The following is a 22781-nucleotide window of genomic DNA, read 5'->3' as shown; positions in this document are numbered from 1 at the left end:
CTCCCCTAGTCTTGCATCTTTTAAGAAATGCCTTAAAACCCATCTCTTTAGGAAAGCTTATGACCTCCAAGACTAACCCCTACCTCACATACCTGTCTCTTGCCCTCTCCTAAAGGGCAGCCCACCTTATTTGATTGCAAATTCCTGTCCTAATGTGTTTTACACCCCACCTCCTATAGAATGTAAGCTCGATTGAGCAGGGTCCTCTTCAACCTATTGTCCCCGTAAGTTTATTTGTAATTGTCCTATTTATAGTTAAATCCCCTCTCATAATATTGTAAAGCGCTACAGAATCTGTTGGCGCTATATAAATGGCAATAATAATAATAATGATAATAAATGTGGATATAACTCAATAAAAAGGCTGATTAAGCAGAAGGTGTCATTTGACCAAACATTACAACATAGAAGACACATCAGATGATGCTGACTTTGGTATGATGGTACCATGCATATACGTTCCATCTACAGATTTAACAATTTAAACAGAATGTGCGTTTAACAAAGTCTATTCAGTTCTGAGCCTGAAACTTGAAATCTTGGTATTGCTCATTCAAGCAAACACAAAGGCTACAATTACCAAAATAACCTTTATTTCAAATGGTTGTGTGCAGGAGAGGATCTTTGCATACATATACATTGAACAATGAAGTAGATAAACTACATCAACAAGAGAACACACCGAGCAAAACAGGTAATTGAAGCTACACTGGGGATATAATCAGCAGAACGAAAATTGGAAATGTTACCTGGTCTTATGAATCTTGATTGTTTACATGAGATGCATGGAAGGCCAGGATTTGCCATATACTACATTGTGCTATAAAAAGATTCTGCATTTTTTCCATTCTAGAAAAAATCCATGATGGTTGTTTTCTTTGTATAAATTAGACACGTACAGGGCTACTCAGTAAATGGAATTTCAAATTTATGGAACAAATACCTATACCAGAACTAGATGTATAACCGACATATAATCTGATTTTTACAGTCCAGACATTTCTAAATATTAAATTCACTTTTAATTCTCACATTAGTGAATAACCCTTATGATAAATAATACCAACTGAGCATCATTCGGCTGTCACAATATATTAAAGATTTTTTGATGACCATGAGCAATTTATAAACTCCAGAAGAATGCTGCATTTTATCACAAACCATAAATCATCTGATGCTGATTTATAACACATGACGGTGACATCATTTCAAGTTAATAACTTGCACAGTCTTCAGCTTTCAATTGAAGAAAGCAACTTTGGAGCAAGGTGGAATAAGGCATCATGATGACTGGCTGAAACATTTCAAGCAACAGTACACTATTGTTATCATTGACAAAAAACTCAGTAAATGTTTCCAGAAACGTACTGAATTCCTTCTGCAAAGATAAGTCTAAAAGCAAACATGGTCTATCAATACTAGATACGTGTAGCTCAGGGCTGGAGTCCTGCAGGAAAGCACGGGAATGGCGTTCCTGCACTTTTTTCACAGCAGGAACGTCATTCCCCCTGCAGGCACTAACCAGGCCGCCCCCAAATGACCCCCCCTGTTCCCCCTGTCATGGGGGGGGGGCACCTGACGGACCCCCCGACGGGCGCCTGTCTACCTATCAGACGCGGTGAGGGAGCTATGTTCTCCCAGCTCTGTTCCATTGCACACCTTTTGCTGATGCCGGGAGCTGGAATATGACATCATATTGTGGCTCCCGGCATCAGTAGACAGCCCGTGAGGGAGCAGAGCTGGGAGAACATAGCTGCCTTGCCGCGTCTGATTAGAACAGCCGCCTGCCTCACTGCAGCCCCACTGGACCCCAAAGACCCATCTATGCCAGCATTCCCAAAAGGTAGGGAGGCTGGGTGGGTGGGAAATTAATCATTCTAATAATTATTAATAGTATTATTAATTTGTACATATGTCTGTTTGTGCATGTGTGTGTGTATGTATGTATGTTACTGTATGTGTGTCTGTTAATGTATGTGTGTTTGTGTCAGTGTGTGTGTGTGTGTATATAAGTGTAGTTATGTCTGTTAGTGTATGAGTGTATGTATGTCTGTTAGTGTATATGTGTTTATGAGTGTATTTACGTCTGTTAGCGTATGTATGTGTGTGTATGAGTGTATGTGCTTCTGTTAGTGTATGCATGTATATGTTTGTGTGTATGTGCTTCTGTTAGTGTATGCATGTGTATGTTTGTGAGTGTCTGTCAAATCAGTGAGAGTCTGTCATTTAGTGTGTGTGTGACTATTAGTATGTGTCTGTCAGTGTGTTTGTGTGTGTCTCTCGGTCAATGAATGAGTGTGTGTCAGTGAATGTGTATATATCAAATCAGAGATGTCTGTGTGTTTGTCATTGAGTGTGTGTGTTACTGTCAGTGTGTATCTGCCAGTGTGTGTCAGTGCATGCGTGTGTGTCTGTCAGAGAGTGTGCTTGAAGGGACACTATAGGCACCCAGACAACTTCAGCTCATTGAGATGGTCTGGGTGCAGTGTCCCAGTCCCCTTAAACCTGCAAGTGTAATTATTGCAATAATTACCTTGAGGGGTAACTACACCTCTAGTGGCTTTTGGGTGGTTAGCTAACTGATGCTGGACGTCCTCACACTGTGCATGACGACATCCATCGTCTGCTAAATACCCATATGATTTTAACCCCTTCAGTGTCAAGTGGGGGAGGGGAGGACATGAGGGAATTATAGTGCCTAGGATTCTAAAGAGTAAGGGGTGGGTTCTTAATAAGGAAGAGGTGCGCCCTTGACGGGAAGGGGTGATGAATTTAGATTAGGGGGCTAGGCCAGCACAAAATTAAAATACACCACTGTGTCTGAGTATGTGTGTGCGTCTGTGAGTGTCTGAGTGTATGTGTGTTTGTGAGTGTATGTGTGTGTCTGAGTGTGTGTGTGCACCTGTCAGTGTGTGTGTGCACGCATTTATATATGCATACGAGTGTATTTTTTTTTTTGGGGGGGGGGGGGGGAAGTGGATCTTGGGTGAGTTCCCACACATTTTCCCCAGGACTTGACCCCTGATGTAGCTAATATAATGGGCACTGTGTATGAGAATAAAATGTAAAGAATGTGTTTATATTAAACTCAGTAACATGAGAAACAATTGTATTTTAAATATTTGTGACACATATCATATTCCTCTTTTGTCTTCAAATCAAAATGTACTTTTGGTGGTGGAAAAAACTCTAGTCACCAAGAAAGTAATAAATCTCCAACAGATAATATATCCGCCAGAAGATCCAAAATATAAAGAACTTATATTTAGGAATGGACTTTTTAAGTAATTTCCGTAAGGCATATGATAAATTCTATTTCATTTCACAGATTGAGTAGAGTATTACTAATATATTGATAAAATTGGATCAGAGGTGTCATGCACAGTAAGCGAGAATCTAATCAGAAAAGGTGATTTGCCGAACTCCTAAATGTCTGAGAACATTAGCTACAGCAATCATACTGCATGACAAATATCTAGTAGTTAATTAAATGACAGAGCCCTTACTCTGATAAATGATCTCAGCATTCGTCTACATTAATTGTTCACTGTTTATCTATCCCACAAGTGTCTGATCAGTACATACCATTGGCAGAGCTGTAAGTACTTTGTTACAGACACCTTTCAAGCACCTGGGGTCAGTGTGTTTAACAAAGTCTTTAACTCTATTTAAATATTCTAAAGAGATATGTGCAGAAAAGGGCACGAATGGCTTCAAGGTAAAAAAAAATAAATAAATAGAAAATGAAAGCCAAATATATCAAGAAATACACTTAAATTAATCAAATAATTTAAGACCCGAAAACACAGACACCAATATCCACACTTGTTTATATTAGAGAAATTAGGAAGTGAAGACACAACAACCAACAGCCATACATGTACATGTTGGAAGAATTACTTATTTATTTACTACCTACCAACTTCATAAATGATGTTTTGTTTTTTTCAGTTTCCAATGCCATCTGCTTAATTTTCTTTTATCTATACCCAATGCATATCCGTGTTTCATGCTGATTCCATCTATGTATTTTGGTCTGTGTGTGTTTAATTCTGTTTTGCAGTACTACACTACCAGAGCAACTGCAAGAACACTCAGGTTATTAAATAAACTGTTGAGAAACACTCCAGACTGAAGTTATTAGTGTAATACATTCAGTGTAGATAGCATGAAGAATTAATAATAGTCTTTTTTCCTTTAAAATTATCACATTTGTGATCTATTCACACCAACTCAGCCCTAAGTAAAATAATTCATTGTATTATTTTTTTTTATTTTTTATTATCATTTTTTTTGTATGACTTTATTTTGTAATACTAAAAACAATGTATTTTTATTCGCACATAACAATTGCCTTCTTATATGACAGGACAAATCATACATTTATCATAATTGATATAATTTCTTTGAAAAACTTTTCTAAAAAACTCCTAACATGAGTTGTCACTGTAGTCAATTTGAAGGAAACAAAGATAGGTTTAGGCACTCCAAGGTTCAAGAAGGCAACATTGTTTGAACCAAATGACAAGTAGCAGCAACGTTTTGACCTTTGAGGTCTTTCTCAAGCTCGAGAAAGACCTCATAGGTCAAAACGTTGCTGCTACTGGTCAAGCTTGAGAAAGACCTCATAGGTCAAAACATTGCTGCTACTTGTCATTTGGTTCAAATAAAGTTACCTTCTTGAACGTTGGAGTGCCTGACCCTCTCTTTGTTTCCTGCATAGCGTACCTAGGACCTGGTTCTGGGTCAAGGTTTAGTTGCACCCTGGTTCAGGGTAATGGGATTGAGTGCAGTTCCTAATTTATTGTAGTAAATTTGAAGACATCTCAAAATACTCACTAGAGGTAGAGGAGGGTTGCTAATTGGGCAACAGATCATTTAACCCCTGGGTCGCTTGCACAGATGGGTTGTGGACTATGGACTCACAGCGCACCATACATCTTCTGGTTAAGAATAACTGTGGTTGTTCTGGGATGTATTTTGATAGAATACTGCAGGAGGCAGAGGCAGAAGCCTGGAACTATGCAGGGTCATTGCTTGCTAGCCAAGCACTCTGTAGATTTCTTTCAATATAGTGACATTTGTGCTTGGGTTGGTGTACTGCGATCTTCAGGTTCCCAGACCTGGACTTGCCCACTAGGTTATTTTTCTGGGATTTGGAGTCTGTGAGATTTTTTTTTTTTTTTTTTAAAGGGCCATTTGTTTGTACTTGCTCTGCAGGTAAAAATATACCAGCCCTTCTTCGACAGGGTTTATTAATTAAAATCTAAATTGTAGTAAATTAAATTGTTGTAGTCAAACTGTGACTATAGCTTTGCTGGATAAATTTTTGACATTTGGATTTAATTCTTTGAAATTCAGAGATTTGTGAATAACTCTGTCCATGGTGTTTGCTTATTGCACTAACTTTGCCAACAGAAATACAGTCATTAGTAAAAAGGAAATCCTCCATTATGATTGTCTACCTTTTAAAATATATTTTCAAGACAAAGATTGTTACCACCAAATTCTACAGTTTAACTTAGTTTGTTCTATGTAAACTAGAAAAAGAACCACATTTCTCGTAGAAACACAGCAATTTAGCTTTCCATACAGCTACACCTTGTAGTTACTTCAACAACCAAATCAAATTGCTTGTTAAAGATGGGTGCTTCTGATGTCCTCATCTGAATGAGAAAGAAAAAGCCCTGATCTCAAATCATTGAGCTGAAACAATGCAATGGAATGTGGGAAATCACTGAAGAACCATGGGAAAAGTAGATATATACAAAGAACATACATTATTAAAATGTTAATGCACATAATCAGGTTCAGTAAGCAGAATTATTATCATTTTCTACACACTTTTATACATTTATTGTAATAAATAAACTATAAAAAAAAAATAGAAATGCAATTTAAAATCGTCTGAGTATCATACACCATACCTTATCTTTTCTTTGTTTCTCATCCTGATATATGACCCAGTGTTCACCATTATTGCTATAAGCTAGTTTGTAAGAACCCACAAACTGCACGTGGCCAAAATCTTTAGCTCCTTGCGTGATTATTCCCGTTACTTTTGTCGGGCGAATAAGATCCACCTAGAAATAAAATGTATAGAGATCTTATTGTCATGCAGTACGACAGGCATATCATTTTCTTCCAATAGTGACATGTAAAAAAAAAAACCTCTTTGAAAAGGTTACAAAGAATATCTATGCAATCATGAAATATTTTGTTTTATCATACGCATCTTGCATGTAAAAATGTTTTTTTTTTCTCTTCTCATGAATATATATGAAAACTTCAGGATGTAAAGATCAAAGAATATTACTAGACATCAAAAACACTTTTGCAGTATTCTGATTGATAGTTACCAGTAATTTCTAAATGTATAATCTATCTAATTACAAAATTAATGTTTGCATATTTAATATATTACAGCAAAACCATAATGAGCATGACATTTTAAGTATGTCTTTTTTTGGTATGCAACTATCGGGAAATCAGCAATCTGAAAATAGCTATATGTGGGAATAATACAAATGATGTACTAATCTGGTACTAGACATACATTATATCCTAAATTAAATGTGTGGACATAAATATATATTTGTGCATTTACACGTCTCACTCCTTTCAGTATTGATAATTTTATTCACTAAACTGAGAATTGTGGCAAAATAACAAGGGAATTATAAACTATAGGTCTAAATATTTTTACAGGATGAATATATTGATCTGAAATTTGAATTTACCTTCTCAGGTCTCCACAACCTGACCAAACTCAAAACATTTTGCACTGAGTTAAGAACTTCAATTAAACTTTGATAGAAAAGGTAGTTGAACAATATCTGAGAACTGAGCCCTAAGGCTGTAAGGCTTTATGGGGCGATGAACAAATGGATGGATGGATGGATGATGGATTGATGGCTGGATGGATGGATGGATGCATGGCTGGGTGCATAGATGGATGGATGGATGGATTGATGGCTGGCTGGATGGTTGGTTGGATATATGAATAGATTTAGTGGATGGATGGGTGGATGGATGCATGGATGGATGGATGGATGGATGATGGATGGATGGATTGTTGCTTGGACGGATGGATAGATGGATGCATGGATGGGTGCATGGATGGATGATTGATGGCTAGATGAATGGATTGATGGCTGGCTGGCTGGATAGATGGATGGATGGATGGTTGGATGGATGGATGAATAGATGAATGGATGGATGGATGGATGATGGATGGATTGATGAATGGATTGATGGCTGGCTGGATGGTTGGTTAGATGGATGGATGAATAGATTTAGTGGTTGGATGCATGGATGGATGGATGGATGATGGCTGGATGGATGAATGGATTTATGGCTGGCTGGCTGTATAGATAGCTGGATGCATGGATGGGTGCATGGATGGTTGGATGGTTGGTTGGTTGGATGGATAGATTGTTGCTTGGATGGATGGATATGTGGATGGATGAATGGATGGATGGATGGTTGGATGGATGGATTGATGGATGGATGGTTGGATGGTTGGTTGGTTGGATGGATAGATTGTAGCTTGGATGGATGGATAGATAGATGGATGGATGGATGGTTGGATGGTTGGTTGGATGGATAGATTGTTGCTTGGGTGGATGGATGGATAGATAGATAGATGGATGGATGGATGGATGGATGGGTGGATGAATGGATGGATGGTTGGATGGATGGTTGGATGGATGGATGACTAGATGAATGGATGCATGGATGCATGAATGGATGGATGGATGGTTGGTTGGATGGTTGGATGGTTGGTTGGATGGATGGATGAATGGATGCATGGTTTGATGAATGGATGATTCACTAAACCAATTGATTTGTCAATGAATGGATCAATAGATAGATGGAAAGGTTGGGTGGATGGACAGACAGACCTATCTAACTGGAAACATTTGTTGCATTGCAGAGACATACACTTTTTATATAATAAAACTATTTTATTTTACAGGATAAACAATATTCAATTCACTTTACTAAAGTACTGTATTTTATTATTGAAACTCCCTATCTAATAAGTGAATTCAAAGTTTTGTTTTCTGTTTTCATACAAAAAAATCTCTTTCAATGGATCAATAGATTAGGAAACAAAAAACATCCTTGTTAAAATAACAGTACAAATGTACACATTATACCTGAATCCTTCCTATTCATGATCAGTGAAGAACTCAGGCTTTGAATGTTCTCCAGAGAAATTAACTGAACTATAAAAACTATTCTGTAAAAGGAGGGATACATTCATTCTGAAACATTATTTTAAACATTATTTATACTATAGTGTATTTATGTTATAGTTTGTAACCAGAAAGTGGAATGCATTTTTTTTATTATTTTTTTGCTTTCTTGTAGTCTTTAAACAGCTTTTGGGTTGCAAAAAAAAATTAATTTGACAAATATGTTTAAAAATAAAGTATTTTCTCTCCAGTAAACCAAACGTCACCAGATCACTGTGTATGTATGCTCAGGGGTCTATAATCAAAGTATGGGATACTATGCATTAAGCTTGACAGTGATTTAATCACCATACCAAAATATTATCAAATATAACATATCTTAAATATAAAAGTTACTCATCAACATAACAAACCACTCTAGAAATGATTATACGATTTACTTTCTCATTCAGAATCCAAAACACATTATCCAGATTAATTCCTTAATAAATTTCAGACTGAATCAAACATTTATATTTGAAAGGGTACAAGAAGCCACGATATCTAAACAACAGTCAGAGTAATTTACTAAAGGGCGTATTGTCCAAAAATCGAAATGGAACTGAAAAATGTTAGCTATGCTTCCAGTTGAGCTACTTTTGATTTTAATCATGAAATTTATAATATAGCTCAAAAGTGGATAGCGCTTTAAGAAAATTAAATCAATTGCGCGTGCAAATAAATAAGCTGCAATCACTAATTATCCAAAAACCAAAACCACTTGTTTTTTTTGTTTTTAGATGAAATGTACAATAACCCAGAGCATAAGCTAAGACAAGCTGCCCTGTGATGCTAGGTTCACTAGATAGTTTCTGGATATTACATACAGCTGTAACAAACCTGCCCTTGCAAATCTCTTCGGTCCTCTATGGAAACATTTACATCTTTTTCTGGTGCAGTAATCTTTTTTACACTTGGGGTTTTTTACACATTAATTTATCAGAACCAGGATTGTTCTGTTAAGACTAATTCTCTCCCAGGTTTAGCTCCGTGGACGACTTAAGAAGGCTTACAATGTCTGATATCTGATTATGTGACCCGCATGCTTTTCCCAGGTTAAAAGCCTGTGTGTTCTATACAATAAAATAAAGAACATGTTTTCTGTTAGGAATTGCAATTAGCATTGCTATTGAGTAATATATTAAGTACATTGTAAAGTCAGTGGCTTATAGCTACAGCTCATTTAACTTCAATATATTACTTGAAAAGTAAACCCGTGAATACATACTGCATAAAACACAGACACTCCACCTACTCCTTTTTAATATTGTTTAGGGTAAAGGAAGACTTGAAGAATATATGAGAAACATGCCTGGAATGGCCATCTGCCACAATGGTAAGAAAATATTGCCCTTGTTTAGTAAGAGTTTGTATGGAGTACCAAAGGGTGATGAGGAGAGAGGCAAAAGAAGTTATGCAGGTAGAGGGGGAAATTTGCTAAAAGGTTACAGAGAGAATGGGAGTACAGAAAGAATGTCACACATACCACCATGATACACAAAACATCCACAGTTTGCACACACTTCCACACTGTACGAATACACTGCACCATTAACAAGCACTTAAACACTATACATATATATAGCGTGATTTTCAAACACAGTGGTACTCTAAAGAAATACACCTCCACATTCACACACACTATACAAATATACCTCCACATTTACACACTGACACACTATATAAATAGATCACACACAGATACAATATACAAATACACTCCAACATTCAAACACACCAACACACCGTACAAATACAGCCCATATTAACACACACTGACACACTATACAATACATATCCAATAAATAGTAGCCCACATTCTCAAACACGGACACATTGTATAAAATCCCCTCACATTCACACACTGTCATGCTGTACAATTAAACCCCTATAGACACACTACTTTAGGGGGAAATAGTGTTTTGGAAGGTGAGAAACATTTTAAACGTTGGCGCTAAAAAATATGCTGCCATGTGGTATGAAAGTCCAGGCCCTTTTTTTAGTCCCAGACCCTGGTGAGAAATGCCCTTTTAGAACATATTAAGGATATAAAATATATCAAAATCCTATATCACTGACTGAGAATACTCACTGTTAATACTCACCTAGTGCTTCTTTTAATATATACAGTAACTAGTCCAACACTGCCTGATAAAAAATATGGCAACCGAAAAGTAAAAAAAATAAGGGCATTATTATACATGACCCTGCTGCATTGATGACATGGGAAAGTCAGAAATGTTTACATTATAATTCTATAATAAAGCTGAATAAGTGACAGCTATTTTAACTTTCACTTTATTACTGAGAAAGAACCGTGATAGTATCTTACTATCAACCAGTCAGGTCAATGAATAATTTCTCAAATGTGTGTTACAAATCTAAACAGGAATTATAACTTCACCGTTGTCAAATATTTGGGAATAGGGGTTAAATATACCCTTTGAGAAAATGCTTAAATAATATGTATTTTGTTTAAATTAATGCATTGATAACAACAAATAATTTTAATTAGAACATATTTAATCACCTACTATAACTTTCAAATCCCTATGCACTCGTCATATAAATGTATGATATATTGGAACAGACAGAGACAGACGGCATAGCAAGTCAAGGCCGCTGGAGCGTACAGGGAAACATAGTAGATTTACAATACATCAGTTAGTGTTAGCGTGGTTAACGTGTAAATGTGATGTATAATAAAACATTTTGTAGCAATAATGAGTCTTGAAGAAATATCAGAATTTTTTCTGGCAGTTCATGGACAGGATAAAAAAGTATTTTAGTATCTTAACATTTAACACGTGTTTATTAAACACTTGCAAACTATCAAAATGCTACTGATTAGCATACAAAATATATATAACTGCATGGACTTGACAATAAGTAAAAAGTAACTTAAAATGCATATTCATTCATTAAGGTGCCGTTTTTTTTTTGCACATTCCCCAAAATGTTAGAAATCCTAGATATTGAATTTATATTTTTGTAATTAAGCACACTCCTCTATTTCTTAATACAGACTACTCTTAATTTCTTAATTCTAATTAAAGAGATTGACATTCATAATCAAATCTGTAGCTTTTGTAGAGCTATAAGAAGCAATTCCTACCCCCTCCCAGTAATATACTGTGTGAGATCTGACTTGTATCTGAAATATTTGTTTGCGAATCACTGCGGTTTTAATAAATACAATAAAATGATAACCTTCTTGAGCCATAAATTGTACGAAGACTTTAGTTATGGAACTTATTAATATATGCATCATTTCAAAATAAAATCAATATCTACAGCACAACAAGATCTGTAAAATACTAACCATGAAGTATGTATCAGACAAGAAATACTTAAAGGCCAACATTGATATGTACATCACGCCATATGCTGACAAAATCTAATATTGACTCAAACACTCAGATACAATTTATCAGAAGCTAATAGAGATAAGCATTTGAGGAAAGTAATTGCATCACATATTACAATCTATTTCCTATCTTACACAGAATATGAATAATACTAATTTTGAAGCTTTCTTATCTACTGTTTTCTGAAGAAGTTCATGGAATCCCTCATCGGACCTCTGTGTTATCTACCGTTACAAAGAAAGTCCCTTGTGCTATCTGCTATTTAGCAGTCATTCTTTTATGTAACATGTCTCATATTATAATATGAACAAGTTAAAGGAATGATTGATTGTTGATTCTTTGTAGGGATCTTTGCGGTTAGCCTGATGCCTGAGAAATCTTCCTTTTTTTTGTAGAATACTTAGCTATGAGATATCTAGTTTCTTTTGAAAAGAATATTAATTTTTTAAAGATATCTGACACTCTTTATTGTGATGTTTTGTACAAATCAGTAAATTATTCCTGTTTAAGGACGTACTCACTTTATTAATACATATATAACAGGATGTTCATATTGCTGCCTTGTTACCCAGGGTTTCTGAAGCCGCCATTTTAAATCCCTAGAACATTCCACCAACTGTCCACAGGAACAGGAAGTAAAGAACCAAAAGAAAGGAAGTACATCATCCACAGCCAACAACATCCCAACCGCCCATACATCACAATACACACACTCATACACTCACACGCACACACTTAACAGTCCATGCATAGTCCATACACGGTCCATACACAGCTTAACAGTCAATGCATCATATCTCCTTCCTTTCTCAACAAAAGAAAAGAAAACAAAATAGTAAGAAGTCAACAATAATAAATGAACAATTTAAAAATATTTTCCTAATCTGTATCATTTGTCCAACATCTTCCAGTTCTACAATCTTTTTTGCAGAATAGCTTATTTTACTCCTACTAGGATACCATTTATGCCTTCTCACTGTGGAGTTTCTCCGACTATTGTTCCTTAATGGATCTTGCGGTTGCCAGTGGTTTATGGCCCTTCTTTCTCTTATTGAATGCCCAGTATTTTCCTGACCACAGCCTTCATGGTTACTTGTATTGTGGCTTGGAAGTTCTTGTTCCTGAGTTTCGTGGGGTATCTACTCCATATCACCTCCTACCACATCTTGAAGATTATCTTGATCTTAAACCTCAGGAGCAGGTATATTGCAGACTTCAGAAACGTCATCATGTCAAACTCCATGCCAGATATCAGATATCATGAGTGGCCCTACCCACTTTGATAGGCTGTCTGTTATACGTGATCGAAGTTGATTTGTATGAGTCCATATGCTACCCCTTCAGTAACATGGGATGGGGGCACTGCAGGATTCTGCAGTGTCAGGAAAACGGATTTGTCTGTCAGGTGTCTGTCACCTGCTGTTGTGCCTGTTGAGGGACCCTCGTATAAAAAAGGCTGAAGGAGAACGACCTGTACTGGGTGTCCACTCTACTAGACCCCCGGTACAAGCAGAAAGTGCCTGAAATGTTATCGAATTACCGCAAGTCGGAAAGGATGCAACAGTTCCAAAATAAATGAAAAAGTATGCTTTACACAGTGTATAAGGGTGATGTCACAGCACAACGGGAATCTAACAGGGGAAGAGGTTAAAGTTATCCTCCTCCTCTGATGACCACGCCAGCAAGGACAGGACGCTTTACAGACGTGTTGTTGATGGAGGACATGCAGAGCTTTTTAAGTCCTACGCATCGCCACAGCTCTTCGGGGTCCACCCTCAGAGAACGACTCGACCAACAGGTAGCAGACTACCTCGCCTTAACTGCAGATATCGACACTCTGAGGAGCGATGAACCCATTGACTACTGGGTGTGCAAGCTTGACCTGTGGCCTGAGCTATCCCAATTTGCGATAGAACTTCTGGCCTGCCCCGCTTCAAGTGTCCTGTCAGAAAAGACCTTCAGTGCAGCAGGAGGTATTGTCACTGAGAAGAGAAGTCGCCTAGGTCAAAAAAGTCTAGATTACCTCACCTTTATTAAGATGAATGAGGGATGGATCCTGAAGGGACTGACAGTGGGCGATACATTCGACTAAAAAAGGCCTGATGAGGGGGACGTAACAGGGATTAAACTGATAAGAATAGTACTACTTAACACACCACTTCTATCTGGTGGCACATTAGATTGCATGTGCAGTGCCCCAAATTTGAAGTAGGAGGACCGACCAAGCATCTTTTTCCATCTCCCGGTTCCTAAAATCGATGCCATATACACGTCCCTTGATAGGGGACGTAACAGGGATTAAACTGATAAGAATAGTACTACTTAAAACACCACTCCTATCTGGTGGCACATTAGATTACACGTGCAGTGCCCCAAATTTGAACTAGGAGGACCAACCAAGCATCTTTTTCCATCTCCCGGTTCCTAAAATCGATGCCATATACACATCCCCTGATAGGGGACGTAACAGGGATTAAACTGATAAGAATAGTACTACTTAACACACCACTCCTATCTGGTGGCACATTAGATTACACGTGCAGTGCCCCAAATTTGAAGTAGGAGGACCGACCAAGCATCTTTTTCCATCTCCCGGTTCCTAAAATCGATGCCATATACACGTCCCCTGATAGGGGACGTAACAGGGATTAAACTGATAGGAATAGTACTACTTAACACACCTTATAATAACGCAGAGAGAGGCAATGCAGAGAGAGGAGTCTGAAGAAGAGGAGTCAGAGGAGGAAGGTGGCTTTGTGGAGGTGGAAGACCAAACAGCAGGCGTCCCAAGGGGCTTGTTGTCACTTTTCAGGGACCCTTGGTGTTGTACGTGGCTGGGTGGAGGAAGAGACCTTCAATGACATCAGGGAGGACAAGGAATGGGACATGGCTAGCTGGGTATCCAACCTTGTGCAAATGGGGAGTTTGCGGTTGTGCAAATGGACTGTTTGCGGTTGTTTGCGGTATGTTAAACGGAGAGTTTGGTCTTTCACTGTGAAGCGGGTGTAACCCTTACACTACCTGATCGATACAACATTATACCTGATGTTTTAAAGCACGTTATTCCAAACAATTTAGGAATGTTAGGTGATTTATGCCCTTTATGGATTAAAACCAGACTCTGCATCAACTATGTAATTTTCCATGGGAGTTTTGCCATGGATCCCCCTCCGGCACTCCACAGTGCAGGTGTTAGTCCCCTTGAAACAACTTTTCCATCACTATTGTGGCCAGAAAGAGTCCCTGTGGGTTTTAAAATTCGCCTGCCTATTGAAGTCTATGGCGGTTCGCCCGGTTCGCCCGGTTCGCCCGTTCGCGAACATTTGCGGAAATTCGCGTTCGCCATTTGCGAACGGAAAATTTTATGTTCGCAACATCTCTAACAAATAACTGTAGGTATGCATTTTTCAAGTACATTTTGGTGAATTGCTGGCCACCTTCCAAGGATGCAAAAAGATCATCTATCCTAGGAAGGGGATACTTATCTATTTTAAGCTGTGTGTTAAGAGCCATGCGGAAATCCCCACAAATCCGTATCTACCCATTTTGTTTTCTCACAGGAACAATGGGCGAAACCCACTTACTATTTTGAACCCTCAAGATGATATTCAGCTCCTCTAATCTCCTTAACTCTGCCTCAACTCCGGCTCTTAGAGCAAATGGCACACTTCTTACTTTAAAAAAATGTTGGTGTTGCTCCTTCCTTTAATTCCAAGGAAACTTGTTGTCCCTTAGTTGTTCATCAAACACTGGTGCAATTCCTTAATCCAGTCAAGTCTGGTCTGCTTTTCATTCAACACATAGCATGGATACTTATGCACTTGAGGCATTCCAAGAGCCTTTAACCACTCCCTACCAAAAAGTGGAGGTGCTCCATTCTCTAAGATATAAAGAGGTAGTTTCTTATTACACTTGTTTAATGTAACTGATACTGTCACACAACCCACTGGTATTAACCACTCTTTAGAATATGTTTGCAGTCTCAACGTTGTCTGAATTACTGGCCTATGTATTTTAAGGTGTTTCCAGTCTGTCAAAGAAACCATAGATACAGTTGCACCTGTGTCCAAACCATAGTCAGTTCCTTGCCATTTACAACAACCTGAACTGCGAATGCAGCTAGATTAGAACCAATATTATATATTTTTAAATTTCGTACTGGAAATTGTTCATTTGAATCCTCAGAAGACTCCTGCATTTGTACTCTATAGGCATTCTTTGCTCTGTCTCTCAAACAATTACTGCCTATCTCTGCTGTGGATTTACACACTCTTTGTAGGTGGCCCACTTTGCCACATGCATGACACTTGGCATCCTTGAATCTGCATGCAGTTGCAACATGTGTAGCAGCTCCACAGCGATAACATTTGTAATGTAAATGTTCCTGTTTTGAATGTCTCTTTCCCTGTGGTTCACTCTGTGCTCTAGCATCTAATTTTAAATATTCTACCCCTGCCTCCTGTGTGTTGTCCAGTCTGTTGTGTAATAGATTAGCATCCTTAGAAGCTTGTTCTATAATGCTTGCCACGTTCATTGCCTTTTTAAATGTTACATCTTCTTCTGTAAGCAGTCTCCTTAGCACTGTATCAATTGCAATGCCCATTACAAATTGGTCTCGCAAAGCAGTGGGCAGGTAGTCCCCAAAACAACTAGTGCTGGCGAGTTTCTGTAAATTGATGGCACATGTTGAAACGGATTCACCAAGCTCTTGCCTTCTTTTATAGAATTTAAATCTCCAGTGGTTTTGGTTGGAAATGTCTACTTAACAGAGTAATCAGGCTTGCAGGCAGGTTTCTCTGGGTGTAAGAGGCTCCTTAGTGTATCATATGTTCTGGTTCCTATAACTGTTAAGAAAACAGCAACCTGTTTACAGTATTGTCGGGAATGTCATTAACTTTGAAATATTGTTCAAGCCTTTCAACCCAAGAAGCCCATAAATTCAAGACAAGATCAAAGTCCTTTATCGTGGCAATGGCTGCCATGTCAGTTTGGGCTCTACAACCTCATCACCACTGTGATGTTTTGTACATTCAGTCAATTATTCCTGTATAACGAAGAACTCACTTTATTAATACATATATAAGAGCATCTTCATATTGCCGCATTGTTACACAGGGTTTCTGCAGCCGCCATTGCAAATCCCTTGAACATTCCACCAACTGCCAACAGGAACAGGAAGTAAAGAAGCAAAATAAAGGAAGTGCATCATCCACAGCCAACAACAGCCCAACCGCCCATACATCACAATACACAAACTCATACACTCACACGCTCATACATAGCCTAACAGTCCGTACATCACATTTATGGGCAAACAAAATTTTATTCACACAAAAAAATAAATGTTGTCTTTTAGACCCTCTATCTTTTATCAATAACATCTGTAGCTTATATTTGTTGGTGTAAGTAATGTTTTCCATTTACCTACAAATATTCTTGGAAAAAGTAGAATTTGAATAGCACTGCTAAAAATATTAATTATTTAACAGTGCTGCTGTGAAAATGACCTAAATTTAAACGAAATACACAAACAGGGAACAGCACAAACAGAAAACATTCTGCTATGAAAAAAGTATATTTTCCTTCTGTACTTAGCCCTATTTGTGTATTTTTTATTAACAGAGATCCTTCCAACAGCACAACTATTCAATAATATATATTATGGATAGCAGTTCCCAATATCTGCTTTTTTTATTTATATTTTTATCTCTGATTAAGCTATTTGCCTGAAGTACTTCAACTCTTTGTAAAACAGGTGTTCAAGTGTCCTGAAATGTGTATCGGTTTTGGATATAAAGTAATGCTGTCAGAGTCATATTTATTTCCTATGTCAACATTCATTTTGGACCAACTAATATTACGACTTTGATATTACAGTGAGTTTAATACAGTATGCAATATTGGCCTATATTTTGACTAAATTCTAGTTTTAGGTAGCTTTAAATGTCATTGGACATTGTGCATTCTGTGTGTACATATCTATATTTATGCATTTTGCATAACAAGTATTGAGCCCAAATAGTGCAAAATATTAGCAGGAGCTTTGGCCTTAACTACTGTTGTACACTTAAAGCAAAAGGACAGATTCACATAGTCTTAAAATGTTTCTAATATACTTGTCACTATGTGAGTGTGCATGTGTCTTTGAACCTTGGGCGAGGCTGTTTTTTTATTTTTTTTGATATTCTGATATATTAATCGGTGCATAACAGTACATGTCCTCTGGTCTTCTCGCATCAGACAAGCAGAAAATTATTTATATGTTTCAAAAATTTATGAGACTATTGTGTTTGTTGCTTTTTTTCAAACTAAGCTTTTCGAGCCATTATGTCCAGAACTCTAAGCGGGTGGGAAAGTTTAAACAACAAATGGATTGGAAGGAGAAAATAAACTAAAATGGAAAATGGATGGGGGTTGTATTGAATTTGGATGAATGAAAAAAATTGGACTAAACAATGGTTATCATATTTTAACAATTTCCCACATTTTCTGTATATAGCCATGATATTTCTGTGATGATAAAACCTATATTACAGTATGTGCTTATAATGTTTTTAAAATAGTTATGCAAAACTCTTTTTTCAATTAGTTCTTTTTTTAAATAAAATGTTTTAGGTGATTTCTGTTGTAGGGATACGAACATGCTTTGTGAACACAAAACGATTTCCATTAAGCCTAGGTGCTACATTTATACAGAAAAGATTATGTCAATATTAAAATGAACACACTTTGTTTCTTGGCTCACAGAGGCTGAGGAATGTGAGTGTATCCAAGAAAATGACAGCGTGGGACCCAACACATTGTTCCATGAAACAGAATATGATTTAATTATTAAAACAGTTTTGGCAAATTTCATTGTTTGAAAATTGGATTTAAACATGCAGTTTAATAAATAAAAAAAATGTAAAAAAGTTTTAATACCTAACTTATATTGATTGAATATATGTATTGCAAAACACACCAAAGATTATAACAATAACCTAGAAGTTGGACAGTAGTGAAAGCAGATGACCAACATGGTCATGGGATAGACCGAAGACGAAACTGCAAAGAATCACATGCTTTGCTTACCTCATGTTTTCTTTCTACAAGATAAAATGCTTTCAGACTAATAACAATTACAGATGATCTGCTCACCATTTTATACTATTAATTTATATCAATTCTGAGAATATTATTCAGTTGTTAAAGTGTAGAACTTCTAGTGGCAATTTTTATTTTTATTATATTTTTATAAAAAGTCATGACATTATAGCACACACACACACACACACACACACACACAAACACACACACACACACTTTTTACTATGAACAATATATTCTTTCATTTCCAGGTATGGACAAGAGAACTACTCAGAGATGTATAAAATATCTACTATACTTTAAATGTGTTACACATCTGTATATTATATGTCAACATCAAAAATGCTCTTCTTTTTCCGGTCATCCTTTGCAACTTGGTTTGCTTGACTATCCATGCCATATAATTTCTTTCTATTCCCTTAATGGAAGTTGACATGAACTGACAGCTTCAGAGAGAAGAGTTTAAAAGGATGGGAAGTTCAAGATAGGTGAATGAATAATTGTGTAACATTTGCAACAAAGGGCACAAGAATGCAAAAGCAAAAATCCCAAATGTAATAACTCGGAATTATTTTTCTCTGTGTAATGTTCTGTGTATAAAAGTAAATTTAATGCGACAAAAGTTTAAAACATGAAATATATAATTTCATGTGAATAAACCATGCTTTTGAAGGCAAAATTAAATGTCCTATGTCTTTGTATTCACCTCTCAGTTGTTAAATGAAAATAATAGGTTTTGTTTCATATCTCTTTTGTGTACTGTAACATTTAAATGAATATAAAAACCCTGTCAACATATACCTTTTTTTTCAGTATTGCACATGGTTTATTACTTAAAAAATAAATATTATTTCAGAGAAAATAATTATTCAAGACCTGTTTACCTTTTACCAGTAAGATGTTTGTTTCACATTGGGACAATTTTATAAATAGAATTTAATGCTAGACATATTTTGAGTTTATGTCTTAAATATTTAATAATTACACTGTCTACTCCTGCAAAATAGTGTGTATTAAAATGATGATAACCAATTATTCAGTCCTTTTGAAAATGAATCAATGACCCCTATGGGTTTTATAGCCATTTATTTATTAATTTGATGCATTAATATTAAAAGATGTATATATGCAATACTCCGAATCAAACGTATATCTGTGCTTTCATAAAATTCCATCAAATCCCAAATTTTCTCAAGTCTGAATATACTAAAATGTGTATTTTGCAGATCTGATGTGTGGCACAGATGGAAGAATTTGGAAGCATACAAACCAATCTGGAACCTCTATAGTTTCGTTATAATACATAGTCCATTTTTGGGTGATTAAAAATAGTAACACTTTTGGCGCACAACATAGGCATAAATGTCATTTCTGTGGATTGTGTGTTTTATTATTGTAATAAACCTTAAACAGTGAGGCTCATGGATATTTATGATACATTATTTTATTCATTAAGTACATACTTTAAAATTGATATAACAACAAAAATGTCATGTAGTGTAGGAACAGCATCATTGAAATAGTGCTAGGTGGCCTTATATCTTGTTAAAACAACATAGGAGTCAGTGATGGTTAATCAGGCACTCCAAATGTTTCTGAAATATCTTTCACTTGATGCTTGGACAGTCTCAAGGTTGGCCAAGAATCATTGGATACATACTTCAGAGACACCTGGGGTGCTAAGGTCACCAGTCAAAGAAAAAGCTTGTTAAAAATGCCCAAGGCACAGACATAGCCAGTTTTATCATTAATATTAATACCATTCATTTTGAAGTTTTCTATGTTCTGGTTGTATTGACTTCTTTTTTGTTCACCTTAAAGGAATTGTTTAAGCCCAAATCTTAATGACATAATTTTGGGGCAAAGATGGCGCCCAACAGCTTTTGCTAATTGAAATCTTGTCATTTCTGAAAATCAGTAAAGTAATGATGGTCCAGGAACTCAGGTTAAATCCAGTCAGCAGATTTATTGAAGCAGATTCAATGCAAAGTTTCGGCCCACAACAGGGCATTTGCTTTGCATCTTCTTCAATAAATATGTCTTACTGGATTTAACGTGGGTGCCTGGACCATCATTGCTTTTCTGCAAATTACATTGTGAGAATTGGCCAACCTCAAGCCTGGTTGCACTCTGGGATTCAGGAGAGTGCGGTATCCATTTCAATAATTATATTTCTGAAAAACAGACCTGTTTAATTTTGCAGTTTCCAATAATTGCGCCTATTTGATGATGACTGTTAGCAAGCAAATTCTACTAGAGACAGATACTGTGTATCCAAAGAATCTCTGTGAGAAGCACTGATTGTTCCTCTTGTACAATGTGTCATCAACGAACAAAAGTCATCAGGATTGATCAGATTGCAGTGTTAAAATTGTTGTTTGTGAATTTAATAGTTTTTAAATCATTAAAATAGGGAGATCAATAAAGCAAATAGGTTAAAGATCATATCAAGTAAAAAAATACTTAAAATGTAAGTTCTGTCAAAAATTATCAATCTAATGATCAGTTTACATTTCACACATGATCACCCATACTAAAGCATTCCACTTCTCAGCTCAGTCTTAGCCTGAGTGTCCAAAGCAAAACGCCAAAAAAGAAAGCTTCTGGCCAAAGCCCTGTCTGTGGTATAACCTCTAAAGAGTAATTTTAAATTGCAAAACAGAATAGTATAAGTTCATACTCATTAAAAATATTTAAATAGGAATATAATACTTTATTTTAATAAAAAAAAGAATATAGAAATCCATAGGTATTACACAGTAATCAAACAAAAATATAGCAGTATTATTAACTAAACAAAAAAATTTGAGTGGTCCAGTGTTATCCATTTTGATAAAGCTTGTGAGCCAGGGACACAAATATACTCAGATATCTTGCTCTAACTTGAGGTTGCAAATCAGAGAATTCTTCGTACCTCCCTATTCTTCAGATTGACATCCTTAACCAGCGCTATTTTTCCATAGTCTCTCCTTTAGCATTTTAATTTTTTTTTATTTTCTTCATATTATTTTTACTATTTGGCATGTTAATGTTAGAGTTTTATTTTGTTTATTTAATAAAGTTAACACATTTTACGCAGTGGTGTCCTCCTTCTTTCTCTTATTCTAATAATTGATCATTACAGTAATTTGACTGAGTGTAAAGTTGCATACATCCCTGTCTCTATTTAGGAAAGACAGTCCCTATCTTGGACTCCGATCCCTCTGTTGCTCTATTATTAATATTATTGTTTTATTATTTATATAGCGCCATCAGATTCTGTAGCGCTCTATTCTACCCTATTGTCCCTCTTTTCTACAAGCTCCATATTGTTAGTGTGTCCGAGTGTATAACAGAGCCCCCCACAATAATAATCCCAGTAATGTGACTTTAAACTACAATAAATGTATTTAGAAATCAGTCTGTGTAAACAAGATACATTGTCCTTCTTGTAAAATATATATCTTTGGAAAATAACTGAATTGCTCTGTATGCATTTTTTGTTTGTTTTTATGTATTCACATATAGCTCTCTATTTCACTAAGTATTTTGCTGTTCGGTATTAGTGTGAATGATAATGACTTGGTGCTGCTGTGTAATTTTTTATTGGATTTTTTTAAAAGCACTTTTTTGCACATTTCTTTTGTTTGTTATTTACATACTTTGTTTCTTTAATTGTTCAGGATCTGTTTGTTCAGTTGTTTGCTTTGTTGACAATGCCATTATGCTATACAATTAGTGGTGATGTTATCCTACCATCTTGTAACATTTTGTTTTCTAACTGCGGCATTATTACTATATCTCTTATATTGTTTCCTGTCAACATCTTAAATAAATTGTTAAACTTCACAAAGACACTAGAACAGCACCTGAACTTTATAAGGTAAAACAGTTTCTGAAAACCTGCAAGGTTATTAGTTAAGAAAGAGTATGTAACATTAACTGATAAGGTTCTGAATATCATATGGCATGAGATATCCATACCGGTATAGATTGGGAGAAGCAGTCTGTTTGGCAATAATTTGTAATTAGATATATGACTCATAACATGTTATTTAGAATTTTGAATCCCCTTGCCCTAGAAAAGAGCCACAATGTTACTACAAAG

General features: G+C 36.2%; 1 protein-coding gene across 2 annotated transcripts in view; it reads right to left on the bottom strand.

Annotated features, from left to right (window-relative positions):
* The window catches only part of EDIL3 (EGF like repeats and discoidin domains 3), a 605475-nt gene that overhangs the window by 13611 nt on the left and 569083 nt on the right, over window positions 1-22781 (bottom strand). For both annotated transcript variants that reach the window (XM_063453707.1, XM_063453708.1), the window contains one exon: window positions 5928-6083. In XM_063453707.1, the coding sequence (XP_063309777.1) occupies window positions 5928-6083 (156 nt within the window). The remainder of the gene's footprint in view (window positions 1-5927; window positions 6084-22781) is intronic.

This window comes from Pelobates fuscus, chromosome 5 (assembly GCF_036172605.1).
Source record: "Pelobates fuscus isolate aPelFus1 chromosome 5, aPelFus1.pri, whole genome shotgun sequence".
In the NCBI taxonomy this organism is placed as follows: Eukaryota; Metazoa; Chordata; class Amphibia; order Anura; family Pelobatidae; genus Pelobates; species Pelobates fuscus.
The sequence above is the reverse complement of the archived record's forward strand: the minus strand, read 5'-3'. Positions and strand labels throughout refer to the sequence as shown.